Source organism: Petaurus breviceps, unplaced genomic scaffold (assembly GCF_028583685.1).
Source record: "Petaurus breviceps papuanus isolate PSGF00001 unplaced genomic scaffold, PetGlider_PUasm1.0 126, whole genome shotgun sequence".
NCBI classification, from domain to species: Eukaryota; Metazoa; Chordata; class Mammalia; order Diprotodontia; family Petauridae; genus Petaurus; species Petaurus breviceps.
Genome location: NW_027185655.1, coordinates 12,357,773 through 12,385,363, shown reverse-complemented (window position 1 = coordinate 12,385,363; position 27,591 = coordinate 12,357,773). Strand labels below are relative to the sequence as shown.

At 36.7% G+C, this 27,591-nt stretch overlaps 1 protein-coding gene across 4 annotated transcripts in view; it reads right to left on the bottom strand.

Moving 5' to 3' along the window:
- Window positions 1-27,591, bottom strand: part of CFAP299 (cilia and flagella associated protein 299) — a 470,324-nt gene that overhangs the window by 231,511 nt on the left and 211,222 nt on the right. For all 4 annotated transcript variants that reach the window (XM_069092982.1, XM_069092964.1, XM_069092954.1 and 1 more), the window contains exon 3: window positions 19,225-19,315. In XM_069092982.1, the coding sequence (XP_068949083.1) occupies window positions 19,225-19,315 (91 nt within the window). The remainder of the gene's footprint in view (window positions 1-19,224; window positions 19,316-27,591) is intronic.

Below are 27,591 nucleotides of genomic sequence, written 5' to 3'. Positions count from 1 at the left end.
GTGTGTGTGTGTGTGTGTGTGTGTGTGTGTGTGTGTGTGTGTGTGTGTGAGACAGACAGACAGCAAGAGAGAGCCAGAGAGAGACAGAAAGAGACAGACAGAAAGGCAGAAGAGAGACGGAAGGGGGGAGAGACAAAGAGAAACAGAGAGATGAAGAGATAGAGAGACACAGAGAGAGAGACATAGAAAGAGAGGAGGGAGAGAGGAAGAGGGGGAGATGGAGAGGGAGAACAAGCTCAAATTTTGAAGAACAAAGAGGAATATGTATGACAAAAGGGTACCAATCAAGTTGTAACCACAGAAGTCGTTTCCTTTCTTTCTGGAGTCTTCAGGAAGCTCCCCTTGGATGGAGCTCTCTGCTGTGTCCTCTGGATCAGTGCCTTCCTGAAATCTATAGCCAGCAATCTCTCCACTAGAGAGAGCACACTCTCTGAAGCTGGTTCTTCCCTTAGCTAATCATTTGTAGTTTTTTGTGTTAGTTGTCCTTCTTTGCATCTCCCTTTGCTCCCAACTGAAGGCACTATCTCCTATTGGTCCAAAATTTCTAATACATGGGCAAAGGTGGATGGGGGTAGGTGAGAAGATTGGAACCCTCCCTTTCGGACCATTGTCCATCCACTTCCCTTTGGAACAGATGCAAGATTATCCTTCCTCAAGGTGCTCCTAGACCTGGAGTATTTCGCTGCTTTGCTAGTATACTGCTGAACTATACTTTGCTAGTATACAGCCCAACAGATGTGACTTGATCTTCTGAAATCAACGATAAGATGTTTCCTATGGGGCATCATCTACCTTTAATCCAATGCCCAAAATTCTCATGAGCCTTTCAAATTAATTAAAGTCTTGAGCCTACCTTGTGGTGAGGTCATTAAGAAACATCAATTTTCTCTGTTGATTGAATGGTTAAGCCTGGGACTCTCAGGCTTGGTGGTTGCCCCAAGACCAGAAGCCATTTGAGTCACGACATCCTGCCTTGCTGACTAGACCTGTTTCATTAAGTAGGCGAAGGAGGTCGCTTGAAGCTAAGTATACCTTTATCCTTGTTCATATCCCTTCTATGCTACAGCGAAGCAAACCCTTTTGCTAACTGTTCAATCTCTTTGTATCTCATTCCATCCCATTATGGACCCTTGAACAAACAAGGCGTTGACGTCAGGCCACCCCTAACATCCTCGCCTCAGCATTTCTCTGCACTTTCCTACACTTTTCTTCCTTCATTTCTTTTCCCTGAGAAATACTTATTTTTCATCTTTGACAACGTTTGTCGCTCTATGTGTGACTTTGATTTCCATTCCATCCAGGATCTCAATCCATCAATCATCCCCTCTTTCTTGTACATTCAATCTCCTTGTTTCCACTCAGATGAAAAATATGTGTAGTTCTCCACCATCCAAAAATGAAATTAAATTAAAAATGTAATTAAATAATAATTATATATAAATATATATTATATATATAATAAAATTTAATTAAATAAAATTAAAAATTTAATTAAATAATAATTATATGTAAATATATATTATATATAAATATATATAAAATAAAAATTAAATAACAGGAACAGATTCCTTGTCCTTGCTATCCTTCTTCAAGCTTCCAACCTATTTCTTGCATTCCATTTCTAGAAAGAATATACATTCAATGTCCACACTGCTTCACCATCTACTCATTAAACCTTTATAATTTGATACCTGTACCCACCATACAAATGGCACTGCCCTGCCCAAGATTAAATATGACCTATTTATCATTCATTATGGTGGCTTTTTCTTCTTCAGTTTCTTTGTGGCTGATATTATCAACCACACCCTCTTTCTAAGAGTACTCTCTTGGTCATTGTGACACTACCCTCTCCTAATTTTCCATTTCTGTCTATGATATCTTAGTCTCCTTTGATGGCTTTGTCTGTGTTCTGTCCTCTATTTTGGGGTTTTCCCAAGGCCTCATCCTAGGCCTTGTTCTCTTGTCTCACTACATCCTATCTTGCTGAATTACTCTCCCGGGTTTAGTTATCATCTCTACAAGACTCCCCAGATTATATATTCAATCCTAATCTTTCTCCTGAATTCCAGTGAAACATCATCAATTATCTATAAGACATTTCTGCCTGAATGTCCTATAGGCACTTCAATATCAGTATTTCAACAATGGGACTCATATTCCCCTAAATCTACTCTTCCTTCAAATTTCCCTACTTTTGTTGAGGAAACCACCATCTGTCTAGTTACCTCAGTTCACAATCTCAAAGTCATTATTCAGCTCTTCCTCTTCCTCTTTCCCCTTTCCCCCCACATCCAATTCATTGTCATCTTCCAAATTCTACATCCACATCTGTCTCCTTTTCACCACTTTCACCTTTAATATATTTCAGGCCTTTATCACATCTTGTTTGGATTCCTGTAATATTCTTCTAATGAATTGAAACTTTGTTTATTATTTTTTATTTAAAATTATTTTATTTTTTTATTTAAAAATTTTAATTTTTTTAAAATAAAATTTTTATTTATTAATTAATCTATGTTTCTTTTTTCTACCTGTTGCAAGTCAATCTTCCATATAATTGCCAAACTAATATCTTGAGGCACATATCACTCCTTTATTCAAAAATCTTCAGTGGTTCCCAGCTGCCTTAGGGACAAAATATACCCCCCTTCCTCTGTTGGTTATTTAAAATCCTCCTCACCTTTATTAAGTGCCTAATATGTTAGACAAATGGAACACTCCTTGACCTCAAGGAGCTTACATTTTATTGAGGAGAAAGCACACATATATTTGCATGTGTGTGTGTATATGTATATATAGAAAAAAATAAAACAAATACTTGTAGATGAAAGTCTTCATGTTGGAACTTGAGAAGATTCTTTTTATTTTTGGAGGAGGGAAAGGCAGTGTAATTAGGGTTAAGTGACTTGCCCAAGGTCACACAGCTAGTAAATGTAAAGTGTCTGAGGCTGGGTTTGAAGAGATGATTCTTGAAAGAAGAGATTCTGTATGACAGATGACAGAAGGGAGGGCATTTATCCATTTCCAAGATGTAAATGCTCACATTGAAAATTTAACTATCAGTTCTTTGGAGCTCCTATGAGCTGACTCTAGCATACCCATAATGCTTTCCATCAAATTCTCAAAGGCCCAGATTAGAAGCTAGCTCCTTTATGAAGTCATCCTGGATCCCTTTAGCTAGATGTACTCTCTCTGAACCCCTATGGTGTTTGTGTGCTCTCTCATGGCACTTATCCTTTTCTACCTCACATTTTCATCATTTTTTTTGTATTCTTGCATCCCTTGACATTAATCTCTCTAGTAATGGTCTAGGAGTATTTTGGAAGATAAGTACATGTGGAAGATTTCATGAAGGCAATACCTTTTGATATGAACTTATACATTTTGGTGTCCTCTAACATTAGTCCCCCTATGTATAATAATTAGGTTCACACAAAAAATTGTTGAATAAATGAATAACTAATAGAAGAATATCAGAAATCCACTCTGGTTTGAGGGAGATATTTTTGATTAGATGTTTTCTACTCCACATTTGAGTAGATGACATCTACTCTTTTTACCATATTTACACACCATACATACTTGGCATTTAATTGCCTAGTGAATTAATGTAAAAGTATATTAAGCTATAACTTAATAAGGCTTAAGAATAAACCCTGCTGGGGGCAGCTAGGTGGCAGAGTGAGTAAATCACCGGCCCTGGAGTCAGGAGGACCTGGGTTCAGATCCGGCCTCAGACACTTAGCGCGCCCACACACACACACACACACACACACACACACACACACACACCCCAAAACTAGCTGTGTAACCTTGGGCAAATTACTTTACCCCAATTGCCCTCCAAAAGGCAAAAAAAAGAATAAACCCTTTCTTCTGGCTTTGAAAATGTCTCCCTAAGGAAAGTATGGGCATCTCCACTGATACCACTAGGGCTTAATGCGGTCTTGGGAACAAATTCTATCACCTGACACACTTGTGGGCCCACTGACATGCAAGGATGCTCAATTGAATCAAGGCATTTGGAGATTATTTGTTTCTGTGACTTTTAAGGATATAAATCACATACTTAGATTTAGGTCTTTAAAAGAGAAGTAAGAGTCCAAACAGTTGATCTTAGCATTGACAAAAATTATAGATGAGCATGGACAGAGAATAGCAGTGAGACAAGGGGTTTGGAAATTTGGGGGAAAGGGGGAACAAAGAGAAAAGCAAAGGATTTAAATCATTATAGGCATGAGGCTGGAAAATGCTGGAAAATAGCTACAGAAAAATCTCAGGTTATTTTAGACTTGTAATGGTACAAAAACCCACACACTGATGTCAAAAAGATTTTGCTCCACACTCACAAAAGAATAAAATTCCAGATCCTCACAAAGAACTATGAGATTGCCCAGAAGACCCTTGTCAGAGTCAGTTCTGCTTTCCTGGATGAAGGGAAACAGAAAGCCACCAGTGCTTCCTTCAAACCTCATCCCTTTTGGAGGCAGCAGCCTTCAGTCTGGTAGCATATAGACATGGTGAAGACACCTTCTCTGCCAAAGCTGAACTGTTCAGGGAAGACTATAGGCGGAGCAGTTGATGAAAAGAGTGTTGTTTAAGATGACCAAGGAGAAGACATATAGCTAAAGAGTCATGCTTTCCCAGATGCCTTCACTTCATTGGTGCAGATGAGGGACAGAGGGAAAAGGAGAGATACTGATGGTATAAGAAGATTGAATTGCTATGAGGAAGGGCAAAGGCAAACTAAATCCAGAGTATTCTAAGGTAATTTCCTCTCAATATTGAGTAATTACTCATGCATGTTAATTCCTCTGTTCAACTAGTGGTAGCCAAAGCATAAGAGTGAGTAGAGAAGTGACATGTGCTAGAGACAGAAAAATTGGTCAAGAAGATGTATCAGCGAAAAGACCTGTAGAAAATGGTCTAAAAAGCAAGTCAATGGCGATCTTACAGACACTTGGGGATGGTTGAGACCTTATCTCAGACATCCTGAATGCCAGGTTGGCAATATCTCAGAGCTAGAAACATGCTTTTACTGAACTCAGCCTGGGGAGGGTCTGCTCACCATCTGCGGCTCTCTCCTGCTTCTAGTCCTCACCCCAGGCTCTTCTCTTTGCCAGAACAATGCATGTCCTTCTTTGATGTTGTTCTTCCCTCTTCTGTTGGCTCTGGGTTTCCACTTTGGAAGCAGCACAGATGCCACAGATGGAAACCTTGATTCCCCTGGCAAGGTCATGGAGAAACATTTGACCCTGTTCAACATCTCTACTTTGGCCGCTATCAACTACAGGACCCCTAGAAATCTCTCATACATAGAGCCTGGAATTCAGATTGTGCCTTAGCCTTTTTTACAATAGATAATATCAGATGCAATAACCTTTCCCTTAGTAAGGTATCTTAGAGTAAATAGGTATTAGTACAAGTAGTGGAGCCAAGAGAAATTGTTTAGTGTTGCATATATTCTAAGCCTAAAGTAATGCTATTTATTAGCTTTGCAACAATTTGCAAAGTTTTGAAAGTCAAATTGTAAGAATATATAGTATATGTATGTATCCATATACACACATAAATTATATTCCTTATATATGCACGTACACATATGAACAGAATAATGCATACATATAATAAATTTATATTCACACAAATTTACACACATAAATTATATATGTACCTACACCTATGCTATATACGTGTATACATATACATGTGCATTTACATGTACATACAAATCCAAGATAAATTGTTTCATATTGCATAGCCTGAAGTAATCTATGAGCTCTGAAAAGAATTCACAAAGTTTTAATGCTCAAATTATATATATGCATTTATACACATCCTGTTCCATATATGTAAATATACATGTACATATGTGTGGAACAGAATATATGTGTGTATATGCACACACTTATTACTTCCCTTCATTTTTACAATTTTAAGACATCCATAAACTTTTCTCTATCTACTATTTTAGTAATATGGGCTCAAAATTTGTCTCTGTTGGTCACATGAACCTAGAGATGGATGCATCCAGATCAGATGACTAGGATGGGAACTCAGGTATCTTAGGTTTTTTTAGGCATGCAGAGGAGGCACTCCAAAAGCATTGGGCACATTGTGATTTATGAGTATCTCTGCTTCCCTAATTCACCAAAGGTTGAAGGTTGGGGAGTGGGAGGAGAAACTATTTTCAGATAGACCCAAATTGTAATTGATGAAAAACCTGTTGAAATAGCATGGCAAAATAAACAAACGGATTCATAGAAATGAATGAATGAATAAATAAATGAATGAGTGAATGAATTAATGAATAAATACATAAGTAAGTAATAAAATAGGACTAACATGGTGGGGAGCCAGGAGATCTGCTTTCAGTTCTTGACTTGATCTCTGACTAGCTATGTTATTGGGTAAGGCACTTGACCCATCTAGACCTCATTTCCTCTATCTACAAAATGAAACTTTGTAGTAAATTATCTCTAAATCTATAAAAGGTTCCTTCTAATACTAACAATCTCTGAACTGAACTAGGAAGCAGGAGGGTTCAGTGCAACTTAGTCAAAGGATCTGGTTTCAAATTCTGGTTCTTTCACTCACCACCCAAGTGACTTCAAACAAGCCACTTAAAGTCTTGGGGCTTCTGTTTCTCATCTGCAAAGTGAGGTAACTGAATTACTTGGCCTCTAAGGTCACTTCCAGTTCTAAATCAATTATCCTATCAGTCAATGAGCCTATGTTCTATGAAAACAGGTTAAGTATTGTGAGAGAGACTCCATATTAAATTGAAGTCTTATGAAATGCATGTACTTTCAGTGCAAACACACTTTCATTTGCTAATGTCCATTAATGATTATGTTAATAAAGAGAGACTGTTATCAGTGTCTGTTTCTAAGACAAAAACGGCTTCATGGATGCTTTATCCACTGTTGAAAGCAGAGTCTCTTTATTTGGAAATTTTAAGAGAAAGCTATATGGCTTAACCAAAGACATCTAAAACACAAAAGACTTTGGGGAACTTCCTTAGATCAAATGGGAAATCTCCCTTGGCTGAGTTAAGATAGTTCATTCTCAATAAGATAATCCATTCATTTTGTGTATTATAAAGCATATTCTAATATGTACAATTTCCCTGGTTTCTGTATGCTTTCAGCTTGGATAAATGGGTTTTTATTCACTACTCAATATTTGTGATAGTCTTTGTGCAATTAAGATTTGATGGCAAGGCAGTCAAGACTTTGGATATGGCTTAGGGCATTCCTTCGCCATTAAGGGAACAAAAAAGTATCATGAACCTAAACAACATTTCACTAAATCTAGCAATATTTAGGGAAGATGGTAGATATACTTCTTGTCCTGTATCCCCTCTCTGAGGAGAGCAGAGTGACCAGTGATCTGGCCCCAGTCTTGTGTTTCCCTCCAGGGAGGAAATAAAATCTCCTGTGGAGAGCAAGAGAGAGATACTAGAGATATCTATCCACTACTCCTTTCCCACTGCATTTGGACACACCCAAGTGTCCATATATATATAACCTACTTGGGCACAACACACATCATGTTATTTCAAAGCAGTATTTAGAAGGAGCAGGTAAAGAATATATCAAGGATGACATCAGGGAGCCTTAGCAGGAAGGGGAGGCCACAATTTTCTAGAACTACTAAGGTCAGATTTTAGGAGAACATCAAGGCAAGATATCACCTGGGGAGGGAAGACACTACTCTAGGATCAGATACTACTAGCAGCTCAGATACTTTATAGAGAAGGAAGGAGTCCTACTAGTAGTTTTCAAAAATTAATGAATTGACAATTATTTATTGAGAACTTAACGGTTTGCTTTCTCAGACTAATTTTGGTCATTGTCAAATTGTGAACATTTGCATGTGAGAACATGCATTTTGAAATCAAATAGGTTTGATTTTTTTTATCTGCTTCTGAGGTCACAGATGGGGATGTACCATCCAGCCCCCAAACTAGAATTTTGTAGCCTACAGTTTGTAAACACAGAATATTCATTTATGAGTAGGATCCAAAAAAGGATAAGAACATGACTAAGGGGTTAATGGACAGGAGGAATGGACAAAGCTGGGAAATGGACAACTTGTTCAACAGAGAAAGTCTAGTCCAGAAAAGATGGAGTAACTCTACCACCCTCCCTTTGAACCACAGCAGACCTCTTCCTTAAATATTCAGTTGTCTTTGAGAATGTGTGTATTTGATGTTAAGATGTATCTGTGAGTCTGTGTATAGCTCACATTCAAAAACTCTGCCATAGATATTTGTACAAGAAGTGTAAATTCACTTGGCACAATCACCTGGTTAAGATGTGTTTGATGTGGTCAGTATACTATTTCTGTTCCTAATTCCATTTCTGCCAGGCAAAGTAGCAAACTATTAATAGTCCTTCTGTCTCAGTAATCAATATGCTGAGCTGCTCATTCACCTAGGGCTTTGCCAATGTGGCACAATTTGTTGTTGTTACTCATGAAACTATCATTTTGTCCCTTCAGAAATTCCTAATAAGGAAACAGTCTTTGACTGCAGATTAGAACCTCTTAAAATTATAATCTTAGAGAGCTGCCTGGGGTACTGAAATGTTAAGTGACTTACCTAGAGTTATACATGTGCTAGAGATGAGGTTTGAAATGGGTCATCCTACCTCTGAGGACTTTTTCTAACCATTATGGCTTTTCAACCATTTGGCAAGTTACTCCTCTTGTGTTATTATAATAGGGAAAAAAAAGCTTTATTTCATTACTTTGCGGTGCTTTCACTTGCTTCTCCTTTGAATAACAGCTGATTATCCATCCGTCTGTCTGTCTATCTATCTATCTATCTATCTATCTATCTATCTATCTATCTATCTATCTGTCTGTCTGTCTATCCATCTTTCTGTCCATCCATCCATCTATCCATCCATCCATCCATGTATCTAGCTATATCTCTATCTACCTATCTTTTTAATTTTTTATTTATTTTTTTGCTTTTTGGAGGGCAATTGGAGTTAAGTGACTTGCCCAAGGTCACATGGCTAGTTTTTGTGTTAAGTGTCTGAGGCCAAATTTGAACTCAGGTCCTCCTGATTCCAGGGCCGGTGCTCTATTCATCTATCTACCTATTTTTATCTGGGAGACACAGAATCTTTACTCATGATAAGGTATGCTAGTTTCAATTTTCCAGGCAAATAACAAATATAGCATGTCTTTCATACAGTAAAGGTTAAAAAATTTTTGAATTAATGAATGAATCAAATATTGATTGATTCTCTACTATGAACAAGGCACTATATTGATTCTCTATTATGAACAAGTAGGGTTTGGTTAAATATCTTTTACTATGTAACCTCTGAGTACAGAAATTTTCTGATTTTCCAGTTAGAGCTTTGAACAAGAAGCAAGAATACAGAATTTACAGAAGTTTCTATAACATTTTTATACTAGGTGATTTAATTGCATTTTTAATGTAAGATTATTTTTTCTTATCAGAAATGGGACATGTAGTTACATGAACCATAAAAACATATCATTACTATATAATCAATTCTCTGCATATACGTTTTTAGTGATTTTGAATTCAAAGGTAGATATGAAATGAAGAAATATAGGTAGCTATAATGACTGAATGTCTTTGTCCCCCCCAAATTTAGCTTATGAGATAATGACGTTTTCCCTCATGAAAGGTGAAGAAAATGAAGCTATGTATCCTACAGAATATAACACATCCAGTTCCAGGAAATACACAGTTTAGGGTTTGTTTTTTTTAAACTTTCTTCCTCTTTAGAGAAAGGGGATTTGACATACATATCATTTTCCAAACAAAGACATGTTTGTTTGAAATTAAATCATGATGATCTTTATGTTATACCATTTCCATAGGGTTTTACTGATTGGATAAACATGGGTTCAGTTAAAAGGGAAAAAAAGAATTTTCACAATACTTTCTTTTTCTTGAAAGGTTGCATTTTTATAGAAGTTGGAAAATAGCAAAGAGGGGAAAGATCATGTCAACACAATGTTTTGGGTCATATACAACACAATCTTCTGTTTCATTGAGATTTCAACACAGGAAATGGGTATATTAGGAACTGTCTCATTCACAGATTTTTCGGACTCAGATACAGTGGTTTCTTTGAGTGATGGTGAAGGAACAAGCTGTAACCAGTGTTTTTATATTAGCCTCAATAATACACATTTCAAAGCCAAAATGCCCCAGCCACATAACTGTTTGCATAGTCAATGTTCTGTGGGAAAATGAGTGTCAATAGATTCTACATTACCAACCTTGTATAGCATCTGATTTCTTCACTACTATTCTCACGAATCTCTGGACAGGAAAGGCATTTCTCTATTCCTTTATTCTTATTCTGACACCCATCTCTAATTAGTAAACCAAAATTTATTAGCTGAAAGCAATCTCAATAACAGTATAAAAATATAAGAACGCAATTCTATCTAGGCAACTGAGAAAGTTGCTTATAGACTTTTTTATATTAGAATTGTTATATTATAAAATCAAATGATCAAGAGAATGTTATCCTTTCCAGTAAAGCCTCCAGTTTCATACCCAAATCACCATGAACAATATTGCTACTTTGGGAGAATTCCACAATTAGAAATGACCTTGAAGTAGGTCTCTAAGCCTTCTCTAAATAGATTAGCAAAGTCAATCAGAGTATGTTTACCCTAAAGTACTGTTTCCCATTTAGTGGTTTGTGAATACCTAGAGGGTTCAATGGTCCAAGGGATTTGAGTTTTAAAAATCTTTAATGCTGACAACCATTATTTTTGAAAGATGAACAGGTTGAGTTTATACCAGGAATACAGAGTTGGTCCAATATAAGGAATAATATAAATATAACTATATAAATCATGATAATATCAATGGGGTGGGTAGGTAACTTAGTGTATAGATTGCTAGGTGGGAGAAGGAAATGGCAAACCACTTCAACATCTTTTTTCTAAGAAAACTCCAAATGGAGTCACAAAGAGTCAGACACAACTGAAACATCCGAACCACGACAACAACATGAAAGGTATGAAAGAAATTGATTAAAAGTTATGCAGACGAAAAGCTATTCCAAATCCATAAATGGTCAAAAAGTATGAATGTTAATTTTCATAGGAAGAAATCCAAACTATCAATAGGCCTAAAAATATTTTAAAGCACTAATTAGAGAAAGGAAAATTAAACAACCTTATGGTTCTATCTCATACCATCAGACTGGCAAAGATGACAATAAGTGAAAATGAGAAATATTGCAAGGCTAGGGGAAACAGGCAAACTTCGCTATGAAGCACAGGATAAATGACTGTGTAAACAGTTATGTGGCTGAAGCATTTTGGCTTTGAAATGTGTATTATTGAGGCTAGCACAAAAGTGCTGGTTACAGCTTGTTCCTTCTCCAGTACTCAAAGAAACCACTGTATCTGAGTCTGTGAATGAGGCAGTTCCTAATATACCCATTTCCTGTGTTGAAATCTCAATGAAAGAGAAGATTGTGTTGTATATGACCCAAAACATTGTGTTGACATGCTCTTTCCCGTCTTTGCTGGAAAGCAATTTGGAACTATTCCTCCAAAGTTACTGAACTATGCGTATCCTTTGACCCCTGTACCAATACTTGGTCTATATCTTCCCAAAGACATAGAATGAGGAAAATGACCTATTTGTACAACATATTTGTCACAACTTTTTCATAGTAACACCAAATTGGAAGCTAAGGGAGTTGTGGCTGTTCAATCATTTCAGTTGCATCTAATGCTTCAAGATCCCCTTTGGGGTTTTCTGTTGTAAAGAAGAGAGCGAGTGGCAAAAGAATTGAAAACATAACAAAGCAATCACAACTGAATATAAATAGAATAAGCTCATTCATAAAGTGAAAGTGACAAAATGGATTAGAAAGCAGAATCCGATAATATGGTGTTCATTAAAAAATCCTTGAAACGTATAGATTCACAGAGTTAAAATAAGAGCATGGAAGAGAATTTATTATGCCTCATGCAACTCCAAAAGGCAGAGGAAGGGTTCATCATTTCAAAGACAACATTAGAGAAAGGTATAGGTATGATTATATTGAATGGACTTTCTCTTTGTATAATTTCCTCATTTTTTTGTTATTGCTTATATAAAAATGCTAATGATTTTTGTGTATGTATTTTTCTCTTCTGATACTTTATTGAAGCTATCAAATTAGGCGATATTTATACAGCACTTAGCACAATGCCTAGCATGTAGTAGGCACTATATACATGCTTATTCTAATAATCTATAAGTGAAATATGGTCAGCTCTTAGCAATGCAATAATCCAAAACAAGTACAAAGGGCTCATGAAGAAAAATGCTATCCATACCCTGAAAAAGACTCTGAATACAGATTGAAACATATTTTTTGCTTTATTCTTTTTCATGTTTTTTTGTCTTTTTGATCCGTTTCTTCTTTCACAGTTGTGACTAATATGGAAATATGTTTTACATGACAGCACAGGCATTACCTATATCAAATTGCCTACCATTTTAGGAAAGAAGGAGAGGAGGGAGGGAGAAAATTTTGGAACTCAAAATCTTGTAAAAATTATTGCTAAAATTGTCTTGACATGTAATTAGGAAAAATAATAAAATAGTATTAAAGTAAAATTAAGTAAAGAAAAAAAGAGTCTCAACACCACATGGTTAAATTATTTCTTGGAGACCAAGTCACCCTTCAAACTATAGTGGTTCCTAAAGAAAATTAAGTAGAACTTTAAAGAAACATAAAACTCTTAGAAATTGAGCATTCTAACTAATATATGTTTAATTCTTTAATATTTCAAGTATTTGGTGAGGTGGGTGCTCTGTCCATATGGCAGATTGTAGCTTCTCTCTATTCTCCTCCCTTTCTGAGAGTGCCTGTGGCCAAAACAAACAAAGGGATGAGATTTTCAGAACTTAACCTGCCTTATTATCAGACAACTGACATGCTGTCATATTCCATGCTTAAACCCTTCTGGCTTGGTAAAATCTGCAAAGGTCTCTTTCACTTCTGTTTTATCCTCTAAGTAACTCATTATCAGATACAAGTAAGCTTTAAAGCTTATTAAAAGCTTTTAATCTTTAACAACTTAAAACTGCACTAAGATTTTTGGAACATCCTATCAAAGAAAAGTTATTAACAAGAAATTGTAGGCCAAAAGGAATGGAGAAATGGTAAGAAGGTGTACCAATTGAGATCAGTTTCTGGTTTAGGACTATAGTGAAAGAATTGGTAGATGTCATTACTGAGCCTTCAAAAACAATCTCTCAAAAATGGTAGAAAATTGATGAGGTGCCCATCGTAGATGGGCAAGAGTTTTAACGTTGTTTTGAATTTTGGAAAGGGTGAGGCATACTTGGGAAGCCATACTCAGAGTGGTAAGCTTGTTTTTTATTCCAAAGAAATTTCTAGAACACATTTCTAAAGGAATGAGTTTTATGTACTGCAAAAGGGCAGCGGTGATCAGTAAGTATTGGTTCACAAAGAATAGCCAACACAAAATCAATTCATTTTGTTTTTTCACATGATTACTAAAGTGGAGAGGAAGGGAGATGTAGAGTATAAACCCACCAAGACTCGTGTTCAAATTCTATCTCTGAAATATGTTAGTTATATGATAATCAATATGTCACTTAATCTCTTAACCACTTTAAGACTGTAAGTTCTAGCAGAGTTGTCTGTTTGTATTGGTAGAGGGAATTTCCATCTTGGGAATTCCCTACACCTATGGAATCATAGATTCTGGCAGAAAAACTATAATAGCAAAACTGGTGGATGAGGGGAATAACAAAACCACATTATACTTGAATTCCATCATAGCCATTGACAAAGTTTCCCAAGATATGATTATGAATATAATACAGTTAATATAGTTATACATGGAAAAGATGGAGAGATGTTCTTAGGATGGCAAAATAGATTAATTTAAACCTGGGTTAATGTCTACACCACAATGGTGCTTCCTAACCAATGGCTAGGTTTCTTTTAGAATCATACAAGTTTCTATCCTTACTCTATTCTGAAAACATTTCTCACAATGACTCGGGTGAAAGCACTGATGACAATTTTATTGAATTTATGGTTTATACAAAACTAGATGATAGAACAAGAATCCCAAAAGAGTAATACTGTAACTTGCATTTATATAGTCCTTTGAGGTTTAGAGAATGCTATAAACATGGTGTAGTCTATTGAAATCTCTGCTTCATTGAGAGCTCATTGAGAAACATTGATTCAACTTTGGTCTTTCCTGTAAAGATTATGAAGTTTAAATGGTACCTAACATAGTCTTGAGTGCAGGATAGAAGCTCAGTAAATGTACCTTAATAATTTATATAGATAATTATGGAATCAATGTGTTGATAGATATTAATATCTCTATTCTGAATAAGTATAACTCAAACAAGTTATTAAAATATAGTTGAATGCCAAAATTGTTTATTAAATGACTGCTGTGTACAAAACACTGTACTAGATCTTGGAAGATATTTAATATCCAAATGCATCTGTTATGTTATGTGTTAGCTGCTTCCTCCCATGAGACAGATGGCAATCCATTCATGGTTGCCTATCTTGCATGACTCCTCCATTTCCCACTAAAGACTTCACAAAGGAAGTCCATTTGATAATGGAGGAGCCTACCTTACTTTGTTTATTTACATCACAAGCATACCCTTGAAGTACACAGGCAATCCATTATTTAACCCTTGCTCTTACTACAAGACCAATCCATCTTTTTTTTTTAATTACACATTTGTATCATAGGGGCCATTCTATGAAGTACAAATATGGGCCCCTTCAGTTGGACTCCATGTATTCTGGTTCCCATACATGTATGACCAGAGGCTCCTGTGGTCCTCATGACTGAGGGGTGGGTATAATGAGGGACAGGGAAGAAACTATATCTAAGGCGATCAGCACTTGAGAGAGAAAAATCGATCTACTCTGTGGATTATAAGGAGGAAGCATAAACAGTTTCCAGTTTCTTTCAAAGCACTCTCTTTTTAAGGACGTGGCTAATGCCAGTTTCCCCTTGAACTTCTAGTGAGGTGATGAGATAGGATATCCCTTTATTCTCTCTCCACAGTAACAACCATAGTAGCCAAGTACAATTCTAACAAACCTTGGAGAAAAGATACAAAACCCAAAGCCAATTTTCCTCTCTTCTAAGGTTTTAAAATTTAAAAGTTTATTTTTTTTGCTTTAAAAAAATAGAAAGGGGGTGGGGCTGCCAAGAGAGAAGAGAATGTGGAGACTTAGGGACTGGGAAAAATCTTTCTTTTTTTTAAATTAAATTTTATGTTTATTTTTAGTTTACATCATTCATTTTCTTTTTTTTTTTTTTTTAAGAAATTGCGGTTAAGTAACTTGCTTAAGGTTACACGGCCAGGTGTTTCTGGGTGGGTGCTAAGTGTCTGAGGCCGGATTCGATCCCCAGGTCATCCCGACACTGGAGCCGGTGCTCTTACTTGCTGTGCTACCTGGCCGCCCCTACATCATTCATTTCCACAAGATTTTGAGTTACAAACTTTCTCCCTGTCTTTCCCCTACCCACCACCCCAAAACAGCAATCTCACTGTATACCCCCTCCCCCAATCTGCTCTCTCCTATATCCTTCTCCATTTCCCCTCCAACTTTCCAGTAGGGCAAGATAGATCTTCATACCCCAGTGCCTGTATATCTGATTTCCCAGTTGCATGTAAATAATAATAATAATTTTTAAAACATTTGATTTTAAAACTTTGAATTCCAGATTCTTTCCCTTCCTCCCTCCTCACCCACCCTTACTGGGAAGATAAGCAATTCAATATAGTTTGTACATGTGTAGTTATGAAAAACATTTCCTTAGTGGATATATTGTGAAAGACTGACTATATTTCCCTCCATCCTATTCCTCCCCCATTTGTTTTATTCTCTACTTTGACTCTGTCCCTTTTCAAAAGTGTGTGCTTCTAACTACACTCCCCCAAACCTGCCCTCCCCTCTATCATCCCTCCTCTCATTCCCTTCCCCCTTACTTTCCTGTAGGGTAAGATACCAAATTTAGTGTATATGTCATTCCCTCCCTAAGCCAAATTCAATGAAAGTAAGGTTAACCCATTCCCTTTTGCCTTCCTCTTCTTCCCCTCCATTGTAACACTTTCCTCTTGCCTCTTCTACATGAGATAATTTACCCCATTCTGTCTTTCCCCATCTTCTATCATTATATTCCTCTCTCAACTCTCAATTTCACCTTTTATATATCATCCTGTCCTATTCAATTGATCCTGTGCCCTCTGTCTATGTATACCTGTACACATATCTACACACACTCATATATGTATTCATAAGCACATATACCCTCCTATACAGACATATATATGTATGCATGTATACATACATACATACATATATATGTGTATATATATATATATATATACACACACATTTATATTCCCTTCAGCTATCCTCATACTGAGAAAAGTTTAAGTTACAATTATCATTTTCTCATATAGGCATGTAAATAGTTCAATTTTGATAAGTTCCTTAAGTTTTCTTTTCCCTGTTTACCTTCTCATACTTCTCTTGCTTCTTGTATTTGAATGTCAAATTTTCTATTCAACTCTGTTTTTTTTTCATCAAGAATGCTTAAAAGTCCTCTATTTCACAAAATGATCATATCTTCCCCTGAAATATGATACTTGATTTTGCTGGGTAGGTGATTCTTGGCTTTAATCCTAGCTCCTTTGATCTCCGGAATATCATATTCCAAGCCCTTTGATCCCTTAATGTAGAACCTGCTGGATCCTGTGTTATCCTGATTGTGTTTCCACAATATTCAAATTATTTCTTCTTGGGTGCTTGTAATATTTTCTCCTTGATCTGGCAACTTTGGAACCTGGCTATAGTATTCCTAGGAGTTTTATTTTGGGGATCTTTTTTATGAGGTGAGGAGTGAATTCTTTCAATTTTTATTTTACCCTCTGGTTCTAAAATATCAGGGCAATTTTCCTTGAGAATTTTTGAAGAATGATTTCTAGGTTTTTTTTTTTGATCATGGCTTTCAGGTAGTCCAATAATTTTTAAATGATCTCTCCTAGATCTATTTTCCATGTCAGTGTTTTTTTCAATGAGATATTTCACTTTGCCTTCTATTTTTTCATTTGTTTGGATCTGTTTAATAGTATCTTGATTTCTCATAAAGTCATTACCTTCAATTTGCTCCAATCTAATTCTGAAGGAATTAATCTTTTCAGTGAGCTTTTGAAATTCTTTTTCCATCTGGCAAATTTGGCTTTTTAAAGCATTCTTCTCCTCATTGGCATTTTGGGCCTCTTTTGCCATTTTAGTTAGGCTATTTTTTTAAGTAGTTATTTTCTTTAGTCAGGTTGTTGACTCTCTTTTCATGATTTCCTTGTATCATTTTCATTTTTCTTCTCAATTTTTCCTCCACTTCTCTTACCTGGTTTTCAAAATCCTTCTTAAGTTCCTCGATGGCCTGTAACCAGGTCATATTTTTCTTGGAAGCTTTTGATGGAGGAATTCTGACTTTGTTGTTTCCTCCCATTCCATGCTTTGGTCTTTTTTGTCCCTAAAAAAGGAATCTAAGGTTTAACTGCTATGCTTGCTTTCCTTCCTTTGCTTGCTCATATTGCCACTCAATTTCTTGACTTTTGAGCTCTTTGCCATGGTAGAACTCTGCTTCCAGAGGGGAGAATTTTGTCCCAAATCACTGGGGATTTCCCAGCTGCTGGAGCTATTAGGAGGGCACCATCTCTACAGCCCCCACATACTCTGGCTCACTGGTCACACACCTCAGGACCACCACCCAAGAACACCATCCAGACCCAGGCAGGTTAAAGCAAGAGTGATAACTCCTTTGAATGGTCACTTGTCACCCCCCTCTCCCTCCCTTGATCTGCAGGCCAGGAGCTCCAAAGCATGCATGTGGAGGTGGCTGCAGCAGGGCTGCTGCATCTCTGCCACTTCTCATTTTAGGGGCAGAAGCCTGACCATGCCTCCATCCCCCCCAGTTCCAACAGACTTCTATACTGACCTTTTACCTTGTCTTTGGCATTTATGGGTTGATAATTTGGGAAACCACCACAGCTGCTGGTGATCTACTCTCCTGAAGTCTACTCCAGCTGCTGCTGGTTGGGGCTGCCCTGAGGCTAAAACCACAGGCTTACAGGGGCTGGGCTAGGCTCCCCACACACTGTGATGGACCCTCCCTGCTGGCTTGCTGAGCTTCCTTCAACAGGATATTTGTTTCTCTCTGTCACTTTGTGGGTTCTGTAGCTCCAAAATTTGTTTAGAATCATATTTTATAAGTATTTGAGGTGGTTATGGGGGGAGCTAAGTTTTCCTGCTTCTATGCTGCCTTCTTGCTTCCACTCCAGGAAAAAAATTTTCTATAGCATCTAGCCACAGTTAGAATCATCTCTAAATGAGAATACACTGACTTTGGAATACTGGTATACCCTCTGACTTTGATCTCAAAGATGTTGAAAAAAATTCTTCATCTTCTCTTAGAAGATTTTTTCTTGGTGAAATTATCTTGGATCGATCTATCTATCTATCTATCTATCTATCTATCTATCTATCTATCTATCTATATCTACATAGATATAGATAGAAACACATGATCTATCTATCTATGTATCTATGTTTCTATCTATCTATCTCTGTTCTACAGTTTTATCACATTACTTTGGATTATTTTTGTCACTATAATTTCCACATGATTATTCATTTGCTTCATTCATCTCTGATTTAAAATATTATGTGAGCTATCTATAACATGTTCATCCTGAAAAAAAGATTTTCTTTTGGAGTTATTATGAACAGCATTAGAAAAGCATCATATCTCCCATTTGAATCCAATAAGACTATTTCACACAGATTGAAATAAGTCTAAATTATCTCTCCAGATGTCTTCTAATTCCATCTTCACAAATCATTATATTAATCTCAACCATGGAGGAAAATTTAAACTCACAAGTCTTTCTCACTTTTATGCTAAAAAGTTGTACATTTTAATGAAAATAACTTGTTTTCTACCATTGAAACAAAAAATTCTAAACTAAACTAAAATATAAAATGAAGACAGGAAAACAAAATAAAATTATTTTCAGAAAATGCTCTTATTAATTGTAATTAAATTGTTTTGGGAAAATTATAATTATAATGATGGATTTGACTTCTATACATTTTGTTATTTTGCTTCATATTTACTCACAGTTACTTTTCCAGTACGGTTATCTTCCTCTCTTTGTGCTAGTGCTTTCAAAAAATTGTCTTTCAATTCTTTGCCAGAACTAGCTAGTGCCCTATAAAAACAAGCAAACAAACAGGATTTTTGTTAAACATATCTCATAATAAATAGGCTTAAAATGAGAGGAATGGTGAGGGATGTCAGTAATTACTATCCACTATCTTATGTAAAGCTAAAATCTGTTTTGCAAGATAATAAGGAAAAAATAATGGACTTGGTCATCAATTTCAGACTCACAGGTAATGAGATCAGTCTCTACCATGGTTCCTCTCTTGCCCCCTGGCTAGTCAAAAGATAAAAGTAAAATTTTCTTAGAAGTCAAAGAAATAATTATCAAGATTTTATTGGACAATCTGGTAAAGTCTCAAGCTCCAGAATGATTGATGAAGCTTCCTGGGGGGCCTGAAGTCACGAAGGTATGGCTTCCAAGTAGGGGTTTATTGGTAAATGTTTAATGATCAGCTTTCTGAAAATGAAGGATACACTTTAAAATTTAATCTGCATTTTTTCTTTCTCTTTCTTAACACTAGATAATCAACACAACAGTGAGCCAAGCACAGATTTGTAGTGTCTAACATTCCTGAGATGCAAATACTCTGAATGTTAAATGATAGATTTTTGAGAAGCAGTGGGAGCTGGTTCCAGAGGCATACCTTAGCTTAGTTTTCCTCATTGGACTGCTTCTGGTACCTTATAAAACCAATGTATAAAAAAGCAGCTCTGACCGTCAGATGCATTCTTGATAACTGAGGAAACTTGGATCCCATTTATTGACAATTGCTAATAAATTAATTGTGCTTGAACCTTTGTGCCTCCATTTTTCTTTATTCCAGATTTTTATTGTGACAGTACAGATTTCCACAATTATGAAAAAAATTCTACATTAACAATGACCACATAAAAAACATACTCTATATAATAAAATAAATAAAAATTAAAAGAAATTTGAGGTTTGTTTCCTACCCAACAAATTGTCAAATATAACAAAAAATGGAAATAGTTTTGGAGTGAACACATAAAAAGAGCAGACTAATATACTTAATATACTCAATTTTTTTTAATGCTAGTGTTTCTGCTCTGATAGTCATCTCCCATTTATCTCAACTATAGCTTGCTTGTAGAGTTGTTTGCATGTTATCTCCCCCATTAGACTACAGGGTTGGGGAACCTGCAAGCTTGAGGCCACATGTAGCCTTCTAGGTCCTCAAGTGTGGCCATTTGACTGAATCCAAATTTCACAGAATAAATGGGCCACTCCTGAGAACTAGGAGGGTCAAGTTTGACCTCAAGGCCACAGGCTTAACCCACCCCTGGATTAGAAGTTTCTTGAGAGCAAAGGTTCTGTTTTGCTTTTCTTTGTATGCTTATCACCTGGCACACACATGGACCCATAGTAGGCACTTAGACTGATGGAGCTGTGAATTGGTAAATCATTCCAGAAAGCACTTTGTTATTATGTGAGAAAAATCATTAATCTGTTCATACCCAATGATCAAAACACTAATCATAACAGCTCCTATGTCATAGTACTTTAAGGTTTACAAAATGCTTCAGATCTGATACTCAGTAATAACCTTGGGAGGTAGGAAATATTATTATCCCCATTTTATTGAGGTGGGAGAAATTAAGGCTGAGAGAGATGAAGTCACTTATTCAGAGTCACATGACTAGTAAATTTCTGAAGTGGCATTTAAATTCAAGTCTTCCTGATTACAGGTCCACAGTCAAAGAGAGTAAGGAAGATTTTATATCTACATATCTACGTAGACATATAGAGATAGATATATAAATATAAATATATAGTTAGATATGGATATATAGATATTGATAAGTTATCTATAGATATTGATATTATATATCTACATCTATATATCTATGGATAGTTACAGCAACATTTCTATTTGTCTGTGTATGGGTTATGAAATACCTGAAAACAAAGGGAGTCCCCATCCATTTTGCAATAGCTGAACAAATTGTAATATCTGAAAGTAATAGAGAATTGTTGCATTATATAAGATCTATGAATCTGAAGAATCCAGAAGGTAGCAAGTATATGATGGCTGGAGGTGGTAAGTCTGTCAGGAAAATCAAGTACTCCTTCCTACCTGGCTTAGTGGGCCCCTACCTTCTATGTGGATAGAGACAGTCTTTTCCATTCAGCTAGCCCTATATATAACTTTCCTTATTTCAAAGCTTCCCCTTAGGTGCAGATCCCTAAGTCTGCTTGGGGACACAATAAATGGAGGGAGGGGAGAAGTGACCTTCCTTGAGTTCATCCCACTTAGATTCAGATTTGTTTACTCATGACACAGACTTTTATAAAGGGCAAACCCCAGGTTTGCTCTCCTTCAGTTCTTTCATAAAACATGACAATCCATAAGTAACTCTTTCATTTCATTCATGCCCCAATCAGCCTAGAGTCCTGGTGAATTGTACAAAAGTCCTAGATCTCAGTTCCTGTCAAATATGCTATCCATTCTCCCTCACCTTTTTACAATTCCCTGTTCACGTATAATAAAGCACTTGTAAAGGAGTAATTAGGATCGATCGATCACCTTATGTAACTGGAATTAAACATTAATTATGAATGTAAGCAAACTTTAAAAAACAGATAAACTTTGGATTTTTTCATGCATGTAATGGGGAGCCAGTAGGTCAGGCATAATCTTTCTCAGACGGTGAAGTCCCCAAGGGGAAAAGTTCTCTTTTTGCTTTTCTCTGTGTCCTTAGCACTTAGCCCAAAGCCGGACCCATAGCAGGCACTTAGTGAATGATTAGTGACTGACTGACTGACTGACTACAGAGCTGTGAATTGGTCTGTTCATTCTAGAAAGCATTTGTTATTATTTGGGGAAAGTTACTCATCTGTTCATACCCAATAATCAAAACACTGTGATCATAATAGCTTCTAAGTCACAGCACTTTAATGTTTCCAAAATATTTCACATTTGATATAATAAGGAACTTGTGACATAGGAGATACTATTATTTCCATTTTATTGAGAGGGGACCTGTTCAAGATTTTCTAAAAGGTTAAACACACTGTGGACCATCCCCTCCCATCCCCACTCCCAGCCAGTTATAATTTCCAAATTTGGGGGAGACTGAAGAGAAAGTGATTCGGGTAGTTTTCCTTTTTTTGACCCATAAGGCAACTTTCAAAACTGCTACTGCCCCAAGGAATCTCCCTTTTGCAAAGGCTAGATTCAGGAATTCAGAATCCCCCTTCTCCTCAGAAAAGTCATGGTTTAGGAAACAGAATTTAAATATATCTCTTTCTGTTGAAAGATGTTACTGCTAATGTGGAGTGGAAGGAAGAGGCAAGAAGAAAAGAATCCCTTCTCTTACCCCTCTGCAGTTTTCGCTGCGGTACAAGGTGAAATGGTGGAGAAAACATTCGTTTCTAAGAGATGAATTTCTTTTCCATTTTTTCTACCATTTTGAAACCATTTTGAGGTTATTCCTGCCAGGTATGGGGGGTGGGGGAATCCATCAATCTAGTTTCCTGATCCTTTCACATAAAAATTATTATCACTCAAAATCTGAAAGTCCTGTAACATACATCCCGCAAACAGAGTCTCCCAATATCTAAAAGTCCTGTAATTTCATCAAGTAGATAGGGGGCCTCAATTGACTAGGGATCCCTGGTCAAATTCCCCTGACAACAGGAGAAAATTCTCTTCTTCCCCCGCCCCCCCCCCCTAGAATAGAAAATTACTTCTCAGAGACTGAGTAAATATAAGATACTCAGAACAGATTTAACTTCCCAATATTCATAACAAGAAATGGAAACTTATCTACACAGGGATTGAGGTCAGGAGTTTCCAAGATGATTTTCATCATCTTTCCCTATGCCCATCTTTGCACTGAAGTCATACAAGAATCAAAATACATGCTCAAAACACTGCTTCAAGATGGTGGAATGAAAGGGAGCAGAACAGTTCAGCTCCCCCAGAGTTATTCTATCAAATATATAAAAAAGTACTAGACTAAGTAATTATTAAGAAATCCATGAAGAAGTTGTGCAAGGTGAATTTTTCAAGCTTAGATCAGGTCCTGACAAGGAGATAGTCAGAAACCTGTGTGTAATAGGGAAGTAGTCCATCAGAAAAGTCAAACACAGGAAACACAGTGTATGGAAGAATTTTAACACAAGCTATTGGAAAATCTAGCTTTTCTCTCTAGAGCTTGCAACTCTATTCCTCTGACCCAAGAATCTGGGTCAGGAGCCTACATAACTTGGACTGAGAGGAATGATCTGGCCACGACCAGGATCAGACTATAATTTGGTAGTTTGAACCACTCCAAAGATCCTTTGTAGAACACAGAACTCAATACAAGGAGGAAGGAGTGGAAGAACTCAAGACCGTCTAGATAGATCAGGACTAAACATGACCCCCACAGTTCCTTCCAAAGATGCACAGTGTCTGACCCTGACACAAAGTGCAATTCAGGAAGTAAGCCTGGGGAAATGAAATAAAAGAAAGTACAGCCTTATTGGTAAGGAAATATTATAGACCTGGGCATGCCCCAGACACAAACTTAGAAGAAAAGAATAACTCTCTTGTACCTAAAAGCAATTTTTCAAACAAAAACATACCCTTCCACAAGTTTTATTAGGATTACTAGTTTAAAATAATAGTTTAAGTGAAATGAAAGTTCTAGAGGAGAGAAGGAGAATAAATAGTTTTATAAAGGAGGTACAAAATATTAGCCAAGTAAAAAACTCTCAAAATGGAAGGTACTCTCTGAGATAATAGGAAATACTAGAACAAAAGACAGGAGGGAGGAAAAGAAAATGTGAGACATCTCCTATCAAAAGCAATTGCCTTAAAAATAAAGGAGAGATCACTTAGCACATCCTGAACAAACGACCATAGCATGCTAAATAGCATATTTCAAGAATTCATGAATAAAATTGACCACATCTATTAGAATCAAAGAAAAAGTGAAACTAGAAAGAATTCACCAGCCACCTCGTTAGTAGGGGAAATAGAATTTTAGCTGATACTCAAAGGAAACCAGGAGGCAGGTGATAAGGGAATGAATTCCAGGTATAGAGAATAACCAGTAAAAATGCCTAGAGTTGGCAGATGGATTATCTTATTCTAGGAATAGCAAAGAGGCCCATGTTACTGGGTCAAAGCGTGCTTGGGTAGGGGATATGGAGAGTTGTAAGAAGATTGGAAAGGTAGAGAGGAACCAGGGTATGAAGGGCTTTGAATGCCAACGAGAAGGCAATAGAGAGTCAATGGAGTTTGTGAAGCAGAGGGGTACCATGGTCTCATTTGAGCTTTAGGAAGATCTCTTTTGAGAGTCAAGTGGATGGACTAGATTTGGGATAAGTTTGTGGTAGGTGGACTTTCCAGTAGGCTATTGCAACATTCTAGGAGTGAGGGCTTGTACTAGGGTAGTTGTGGTATCAGAAAAAGAGAATGGATTGTGTTTGAGAGCCATTACAAAGGTGAAATGAATTGGGTTTGGCAACAGATTGTATATGGAGGGGTGGAAAAGAATGAGGAACCAAGGATAATACCTAAGTGTCTAAGAGGATGGTGGTGCCCCACAGAGTAATAAGGAAGTTTAGAGAGGAAAGTGTTTTGGGGTTAGATTACAAGTTCTGTTTTGAGTTTAAGATGTTTATAGAACATTTAGTTCAAGATATCTAATAAGTAATTGAAGATATAAGACTGGGGTCAGCAGAGAGGTTCTAGATCAATAGATTTGAGAATCTTGAATACAGAGTTGATAATTAAATCCATGGAAAATGATGAGATCACCAAGCAAAATATTATAGAGGAAGAACAGAAGAGGGCTCAGAACAGAGCCCTCCGGGACACAGTGTGGTTAGAGAGTGTGACCTTGATGGGGATCCATCAAAGGAGATTGAGAAGTAGTGGTCATCTAGGTAGGAAGAGAACCAGGACAGAGTGGTGTCACAAAAACCTAGAGAAAAGAGAGTATTGAAACTGAGTTATAATATTAAAAGCTACTTTATTTTTTCTATTACAGAACTATCAACAGCTCTGGGAAAAACTGCTACTGTTAGGATCATGGGGGAAAAAAGGATGGAAGAAATTTGAACATTCACAACAGCCAGCTGTTTCTTTATATTTTTCATTTTAAGAGAAAAAATATTGGGAACCCTAAAAATTAGATTGTTCTACATTAATCAAATCTCATATTGCTTAGGGAAACAGAGAAAAACTGTACTTATCTCCTTTTGGAGACAGGGAGGGGATAGGAAGGGAGGAGTAATACTTGGCAAGTGGTCCCAGTTCATTCTTAAGGACAGTGAGAGAGGCCATTCTCACACTTCGAAATGAGAGTTGCCTAGACAACAAATAATGTTCATCTTATCTCAGTGAAAATTAGACTCCTATGCTTGGATAACTAGTGTGCTTTTCTTTTATTTTGGGAAATAGTTTGAGAATACTCTTTCCTGAAATGGACTTGATATACTCTCAGATTTATGGCAGTTATATATGACCACATCTGTATAGTCAAAATTATGTGGAGGGTAGGGGCAAACAGCTACAAATTATTGGTGTAATTACCCCCAAGATCCTACAGGAATTGTCCCTGTATTCTGTGACTACGTGGCAGTAACTCTAGATTTGATTGGAAACTGTAGAATCTTTTCAAAACTTGAAAAACGGAGACACAAAGTCTTGATTCTTAGACATCACTCCTTTTTCTACTTTAGATGAACCTTGTTTTGGATTTGATTTTATTCGCACCACTACTTTGCCACTTTTCTTCTGTCATATTTGGGAGAAAAAAAGACAAGGGTTGTTTACATTTATTGTGTTGTTGGTGTCTTACACACTCTCCTTCTCCTCTCTTGCTTTACCTTCCTCCTTTCCCACCAAATTACGAGGGCATTAATCATTTTCTGTTCTTCCTGGTAGATGTTTATTTAATCTTCTACAATTTGTATATTTGTACAGAAAAGACAATGCTCATTAAAATCTACATTGGTATCCCTCAGTCCTTATTTGGATTCAACCAAGCAGCCTTATTCATTTTAGTATGGTTTCTTATGTTTCATTTACTTGCTTATTTTAAAATCCTGTATACCATAAAATCATCATCATCATCATCATCATCTCCACCTCTTTCTGTCTCTCCCTCACCTTCCCTTCCCTTCCCTGTCCTGTCCTTTTCTTCTTTTTCCTCAGTTACCCACCCACCCCTTCTCCAACAAGTTTGAAGAATACATTTTACTTTGTCCAACAAGCATGCTGTATGGAGGGTTTAAAATACCTTTACTGTAGCATCCCTCTAGATAGGCCTATGGAAACAAATTATTCTGCAAGAAAACAAGAATAACCATATTCACTTCAAAGATCTTTCAGATGTCTCTTATCTATGTCCCTCTCATTATCAAAGATTGTCACTGTGGTCATAAAATCAAACTTTTTAAGTCTTTCCTTCCAAAGGTAATCAAGCATTCCTATAAAAATGGCAGCCTTTCATTTCAGTAGAAAACAAATGATGTATAATGGAAAGCAACTTGTGTGCTACGGTAATCCTCCTTTGAGAAAGGAGCAGATAATGGTGGTGTCTAACCCTGCTTCATATTATACAGCAAGTGCTGGTCTACAAAAGTTTTTACATAATATGAGTTGCATAACTTATTTATTTCCCTCATCTACTAGTTTATTAATTCTGTTAAAAAGGAAATGAGATGAATCCAGTAAGACCTGTTTTTGATGAAAACTTGCTGACTCTTTCTAATCACTGCTTCCTTTTACAGATGGGCAGCAACCATCTCTTTACTGATAATTCTAGAATTTTACCGGGAATTTAAGGTATGATCATTTTGTCAACAGTTTGCAGATTCTGTTCCCTTCCTTAAAAAGAACAAACAAACAAACAAAAACACAACACTTGGACATTTTCCTTTTACAATTTTGTGGTCCTGCCCTGATCTTCCACAATCATTCAAATATCATGAACAGTGGTTCAACAATCACATATTCCAGTTCTTTCAGGTTATTAGAAGTGATTGAAGTAATTGTAATGGTAATGGAAATTTGAGGATCTTCCCTGTCTCTTAATAAGCCTAAGGGAATTTGAAGACCTCCCCTGCTTTGAAGATATACCCTGGCCCCATTAGGCTGAATGTAATCACATGGAGCCTCTAGTGGGAGGAGTTTGCTGAAGGGTAGAGTAGAGCCCACAGGAAGCTGGGAGTAAGAGCAACTAGATGTGGGAGAGAGAGGTCTCACCCAGGGAGACAGCTAGGCTTTGCGGGAAGGCTGAAGGATGGTGTGGCTCTCTGCTGTGTTGTGGTGTATTAACTTCTATGTTGCAATGATGAATTTG